The 7302-nt window shown below is 39.9% G+C and overlaps 1 protein-coding gene across 9 annotated transcripts in view; it reads left to right on the forward strand.

Annotated features, from left to right (window-relative positions):
• LOC126571537 (hemicentin-1-like) overlaps positions 1-5789 on the forward strand; it is a 32105-nt gene extending 26316 nt beyond the window's left edge. For all 9 annotated transcript variants that reach the window (XM_050230121.1, XM_050230125.1, XM_050230123.1 and 6 more), the window contains exons 6-10: positions 148-2301; positions 2373-2744; positions 2812-3192; positions 3269-3777; positions 3866-5789. In XM_050230121.1, coding sequence (XP_050086078.1) covers positions 148-2301; positions 2373-2744; positions 2812-3192; positions 3269-3459 — 3098 coding nt within the window. In that variant the 3' untranslated portion in view covers positions 3460-3777; positions 3866-5789. The remainder of the gene's footprint in view (positions 1-147; positions 2302-2372; positions 2745-2811; positions 3193-3268; positions 3778-3865) is intronic.
• The last annotated feature ends 1513 nt before the right edge of the window (positions 5790-7302 follow it).

The raw sequence follows: 7302 nt of genomic DNA on the forward strand, positions 1-7302 counted from the left end.
TCAAAAAGCTATTCATTTTTAAACCTTTCGAGATTCTCACTAAAAACTCAGATAAAAAGTATTCATATCTTGAAGCTATATTGATAAAATTGTGTCTGCAATTATGAGGTTATTTTATCGTTTTTCCTTATTTTAAAAAAATTATAGATTATCCACGAGTAGAAATAGGACCTGAAAATCCACTCAGTGTAGAACGAGATCAAACAGCAAAAGTTGAGTGCAATGTGGACGCCAAACCTAAACCCGAAACAATCAAGTGGACTCGGAATGGACGCTTTATTTCATCACATCCTACGCATACGATTCACCGGGTGTCACTGCAAGATGCTGGTCGCTACACTTGTACGGCCGACAATGGATTGGATAAAACAGGCGAGCAGGAGATCACACTGAATGTGTTGTATTCACCAATCGTACAAATCGAAACAAAAGCCAAAACTGCTGAAGAGAAGGAAACAGTGCATATTAAGTGTAACGTTACATCAAACCCACCCCCAGTGACGATCGAATGGCTAAAAGAAGGAGACATTGATTTCAGGCGCAGCGGTGATACCCTAGTATTGCGCGATGTACAAGCAGATAATGCCGGAACGTATGTTTGCCGGGGTATCAACATGATGAAACCGTATGGTGGCAAAACGCTCGAGCGTGAAGGTAATGCATCGGTGGCACTGCTGGTACGTCACCGTCCTGGTCGATCCATAATTACACCGGAAAACCCTGTTGTACACGTCGGCAATAGTGTCAGCTTGATGTGTAAAGCAGATCCGCCGGGCTATCCCGATCCTCAGTACCGTTGGTATCGCGATGAAGGTGGCGAGATCTCGACTACGGTTTTAGCGCAGGGTTCTCAGTACCTGATACCAAAGGCAGGGCTTTCGAGTGAGGGCAAGTATCATTGCCATGCTAGCAATGAACTCGGTAATGGCGGCATGGCAAGTGCGACACTTGAGATTCATCAACCGCCGCAGTTTCTAGCCAAACTTCAATCGAACATGATAAAACGCGCGGGGGAAACAGATTTTTTCGTAACGTGCAGTGCGAAGGGAAAGCCAGAACCTGCGATAATCTGGTTTAAGGACGATGTGGAACTCACTCCCGAGCTACTTCGTTACGAGGTCAAAACAAATGTCGACCGTGGACCTAATGGTATGGTGACAGTTCAGAGTATGCTTAAGTTTGCTGGAAACGCACGTCCTAATAAAAACGATCTGACATCTACTGATCGTGGACAATATACATGTCTGTACGAAAATGAGGTCAATAAGGCCAACTCCACAATGCATCTTAAGATTGAACACGAGCCGATAGTGTTACATCAGTACAACAAAGTAGCAAACGATATCAAAGAGACCGCGGAGGTGCTTTGTAAAGTGCAATCATATCCGAAGCCAGAATTCCTGTGGCAGTTTGGTACGAATTTACTCAGCGCTGGTGGAGCAGGCCATTATGAGATCATTACTACAGCGGACGGCAATGATGTATACACAAGTGTATTGAAAATTGGGAATTTGCGACATCAAGACTACGGCGAGTACCACTGCCGGGTGTCGAACCCGCTCAATAGCATCCAGGTGCCGATACGCTTGCAACCCAAGGGACCACCGGAGAAACCGACAACGTTGAAAGCAGTCGAGCTAGGATCAAACTTTGTTATCCTATCATGGAGTCCTGGATTTGATGGAGGATTATCCAATACAAAGTATTTTGTTTCATACCGTAAAATTGTCATTCCGAACGAAAACCCTATGACGGAAGAGTGCTCGGCTGTAGCGGCAAGTGGTGCCGAATGGATGGAATTTGATTGTCAAAGGGAGATTCCGTGCACTATCAGTCCACTGGATCGCCACCAAAGCTACGTTTTCAAGGTCAAGGCGCTCAACACGAAAGGAGTGTCTGAACACTCTAACGAGGTGACAGCAACGACTAAAGTGGAAAAGGTTCCGATTCCACTGAACGCTGCTTTTGATCCAGAAACTAAGGTCCTAGCATTGAATATCGCGGCCACATGCCTGTCAATGGTAGCTATAGTTGAATCAGTATTGTACGGAGACACACCGATGGCTGCCTGGCACATTATCGAAAAGATCGATCTGTTGGTGGACGGACATGAGCCAACGTATCGCGAAACCGAAATAAAACACTTTGTAGCCAATCGGCGTAGTAATGCACGCTCTCTTGGTATTAACTCCATTGAGGACATTCCGTTACCAATCGAGGATGAATTGAATCCGCGTGTACGCGTCAAATTGTGTCTAAGAATCAACCATGAATATTGCGGTGACTACCTTGAAGCACATAGTAAGTACACAGTCACCGTCAAGCGCAAACTAGTAAGATAATTCAACTTATGTTACTTACACTTTTTACAGTTGGACCATCACATGTTCAAGAAGCATCGTTTGTAGAGGTGCCAACCTTAATTGCTATAATTGTTACGTCTATTGTAGCTGCTTTGTGTGCGGTTTTGTTGGTAATGTTCTGCCGTTGTAAACGGCGCAACCAAATGAAAGAGTCGAGCGCAAAATCGAAGGAATACGACATAGATTCGATACATCCGTCGATTGTAGCCCAACAAAACCAAGCACCTCCTCCCTACTACTCTGCTAGTAGTTTAGAAAATAAGGCTTTGGAACACTCTATGGATCTAGCCATGGATTCTAACACGGCGCTGTACGCCAGTCAACAAACATACGGATATCATCAGCAAAATACAATAGTTCCTCAAATGCCGCAAAATGATTGTAAGTATTGCTATAATATGTTTTCCGAAACAGATTTTATTACAATACCATGTTTCTCGCACCGTAGGGTCTAACATGGGTTACGTTGAGAATTCTTATTCAAATTCAAACAATGGTGGTAGCGTCAACTCTCAGGACTCAATCTGGCAGCTAAAAATGTCAGCCGCTGCTTCCAATTCGGCCAACCTTATTCCTCAGCACAACTATTTGGAGCAGCAGATGCAACCAAATTATGGATACGATCCGATGACGCATGGTGGATATGGTGCTGTCGACGATTATGCCCCTTACCCGCACCTGATGACCACTGCAGGCAATAGCAGCCAACATGGTGGTGACGACTATCATCACAATCTTCGGAATAGCCAAAATCCGTCTCGTCAAGATTATTGCAGCGATCCGTACGCCTCTGTTCACAAACCGAAAAAACGCTTGGATCAACATATGGGTACGCATCGTTGCTAATGACACATGCTTTGTATTGTCCTTTATTGTAATACAATTTGAAATTTTCACTTTACTAGACTATGTTGCCGAATCTCCATATCATGATGTAAGTGGGCTGCCGGATCCGTATATGGAACAGGATGAAGCTAAGTCACCTGTTCAGAATCAGCATCTGTCTCTGAGCTATGATGATGCGCTTGCTATGGAAAGCGGTTACTCTACTCCTAATTCGCGCAACCGACGAGTTATACACGAGATTGTTGTGTAGAGTTGTTATAACTCACACAATACATCAGAGTGAAATATATGAATATGAGCCACGACCACGAATTTTTTATCGAAATGCGATGAAAATAACATACCGGCAACGGAACTGAAATCGTATATACTTATTGTATGACAAATACCGATCTAACACCACGAGGAAAGAGAGGAACCTGCAACAACACACAACCCATCGTACTTAGCGTTTTATATTAAATTGTTAATTTTCAAATTGTCAGACTATCTGGTACCTAGCCATATTTTACAAAGGGATGCACGGAGATGAAGGATGATCTCATAGCCCAAGTCCTTTCTACAAGTGGTAAGTATAATAGCTTTGAGATTCATTCTAATACAAATAAGGAAAACCGTTTTAACCACCCGTAATTGCTTTGCTTTTGGATTTCCAGGCAGACAGAATGTTAATCGATGAGTGAAACAACTGTAAACTGTGATTGTACATATAGTGTTCATACTAATGAAAACAGCAAGCAGAAAAAAAATATAGATTGTCCAAATTTTGCGAGGAACTGATGAATTAGCACAAGCCATCCTGCAAACTGATATCGTCCAATTTGAAGTAAGATATTTAACGCTAGGTTGGACTGGTGTAAAACGCAACGAAATGCACGTTAATGGTACGTTTTCAAAGGTACAACGAAATAACTGAGCAGAATCATAAATGTTGAAGCGAATGGAGAATTAAGTGTTAAATGTGCCATTAGCATGTAGTAGAGAGAGTGAAAGATCCAGAGCGAATGTAATTAAATCCTGCCAATAGTTTTTGATCAGCGTCGTTTCAGTGGGACATCACCCATTATTACATCCTGCAAACCACTGTAGATTGAAACGATTATTTAGCATTAAAAGGTACTATTTGCATCCATGACTTCTAATATATAGGAGGTTAAAGAATTGCGCTATGATTCTACACATTAATCCAGTATTGCAGATTCGAGCAGGTGTATTGAAAAGTTGATGTCTGGCAGTGCCATGTTTCGTTTCGTGCCAATTCTTCCATATTCACAGCAGCTGCCCAAGAAACATTCCCAATTTTTATGTTCTCTCACGGGAGAGTTAAAATTAATTAACATTATCTCTAACACGTTGTTCCTTTGCGAAACATAAAGTGTATGAGGCAATACAGCTACGTATGGTACCATTTTCACAATGTCGTAGAATGTTATTTTTTCGTCTATTTAATGCTATGCTTCAGTATATTGATGTATCCAGAGAAGATAAAATTCTATCATAACTGTATGTTTTTAAATGCAAAGTCTAGATGTACATAATGTTATTTGACCCCAATAATGATTGCCTTTGGTTTTGAAAAGAAAATACTAAGTACCCTTTTTAGACTGTATTGCTATGTGAGATTTTTTTAATATTAAGGGAAACGATCCACTAAACATAAAATCATATTTCATTTATGCGGCACTACTATTGGAGGAATTGTCCTTCATTGGCGTGGGTAAAACGCATGCTTTGCTAAAAATTAAAGTAAAATCAAGAATAATCGAATATAATAAGGTATCGTTATATAAACGTTGTTAATTTAAGTAAGTTTAATGCAAATTGATTGATTTTTTTATCCTAGGAATTATAAAACTATGAAACGCTCTTGTATTGCAATAGTGTAATTTAATGTAATAGTTCCCAACGAATCCTCTAACCTCTATAATTTATGAGGAGCTCGTGTTAGTGGCACAGTATGAGATTATCTGACCAAATGTATGGAGAGCATTCGTGTTTACTGGCGGTTATCTGGCCAATGGTGAAGTGTTGAAGAAGAAAATAATCTTTGCAAAACTTTTCAAAGATTTTTGAGCTCAGGGCAGTGAGACGGTATAGGCGGCATTTGATATGACATAATATAAATGCCATATAAGCAATAGCAAGGGAAAATCGAGCGAAATGCCAATTCTCTTTAGGCCTCCTATTCTGGAACTCCATAAATCGCATATTGTAGACGCTAAAATGATACAGAAACTGGTCCAGATAATCTCATAGTGTGGACAAGTTTTGAAATAGTTGAAAAGAGAGCGAACCAATAGTATACTTCAGGTATCAAAGAAATGCAATGAAGGAATAATGCCTATCTCACCGTTCATTGCCACGAAAAATCTTTGAAGTACTTTGCACACTTTTTCCGTCCACCGAAACAGGAAGATGTATATAACGACTGAGTAATAATTTTAGTGCCTGGACAAGAAAATCTTTTATATTTTTTCCTTATTATTTCTAGAGCCACATTCAAAATAGTTATGTTCATAGTTAATTATGATAAGGCTACTTTCTGGTGAAAAATAAATAAATGATTTTTTTTATTTAGAATCCTTGGTTTCGTGTTCCCTGTGTTCCATACAAATCAGCATGTGTGTTCCATACAAAAAAACGCGAGAGATTCTCTAACCGCTCCTCCAGACGACAGCGCAAGTCGCGAGAGCTGCGTTTTGATAGATTGAGATATGAGTGAATTGTTTGTCCCGTCGGCGCAGATCTCTCGCGTCTATCAAAACGCAGGTCCCTCACGACTTGTACTGTCGTGTGGAAGAGCGGTAAGATAGCTTAAATACTTATCACCTTAACCCTCGGTTGGGCCTTCCCGTCAATATTTTTTTACGAAACTCCGGATCCCCAAAGTACAACTCATTTCACACCGAATTCGCTTTTGAATTGTTTTGATATCTCATATTTAAAGGTAATTATGGGCAGATGAAATTAACACCCGCCCAGTGGCACCCGGGTACCCGGGTACCCCATACGTTGGCTATGCACATGGGCTATGTTTATAAACACAAAACAACACTTTTTTATCAACATTTATCCATGTTGATGTGTTTATTAATCGTTAATTAGGTAAACTACAATATTTTGATGAAAAATTAATAACTTTTGAGTTTTTCCCTGAGCAATAGTAGTAAAGTATCTTACTATCTAACCATTGATGTGTACTTTTAGTTATACTCAAAGTGATTAAAAATGGTTCGTACAATGTAATGTTCATAACGTATTAGAAAAAGATACAGTAATCTTCGCCAAAAAGGCTTAAGGAGATGTTTTTTCGTTGAGCACAGAGACAAATTTAGCAAATGATCTTATCTCCTAGCTCAATCGATCGCTGCTAGAAGTGGATAATAGCACCGTGCTATTTCAGATTAATACCTTCAAATAGTATTCGGGAATATTATTTTACCAAAAATGTTTTAATTGTTAAACTTTTTTAGAAGAGAGTTTCTCAATTTGTGCAATATCCATGCGAATTTCAACGAGACAACTACAAAGCGCTTTGACCCATTGCGGATAACGTTTTGGTCGAACGTGATACTTTTGCACAGCTCTCATGTTGTTTTCTAAAAATTATCAGAATGTGACGAAACAATTGCAGTGCAAGTAGGGAAACCATAACTGCTTAAAAACAATCTGTATCGTCATCCTTGCATTTTCACATCTACATCAATTCGTACGTATGAAATGGTATTATATTGCCAAAATGTTTGCTTTGCAGGTCCCTATGGTCACTATCACTAGTTAAAACTGCGTGGGTAGTGCAAGGGATAGCGTGGGTGGATTTTGTTGTGATTTTGAAACAAAAACACGTTATCAATACTTTTAAATTAGTTCTAGTACACTATTTTTGGTATAAAACTGATAAAAACAGCGGAACAATAACTGAACTATGCAATACACATAAGTGGGGTACCCGGGTACCCGAGTGCCCAACCGAGGGTTAAATTGGTTTTTTACTTAATTTACACTTCGTGCATGTTGCTGCATGTTCGTTTGTTTTAAATTCGAATGTTCAAAACCAATTCGCCCTTTTTAGCAGCGTTGCCAAAGCGGAGCG

The sequence above is a fragment of the Anopheles aquasalis genome, chromosome 2 (genome assembly GCF_943734665.1).
Source record: "Anopheles aquasalis chromosome 2, idAnoAquaMG_Q_19, whole genome shotgun sequence".
NCBI lineage: Eukaryota > Metazoa > Arthropoda > Insecta > Diptera > Culicidae > Anopheles > Anopheles aquasalis.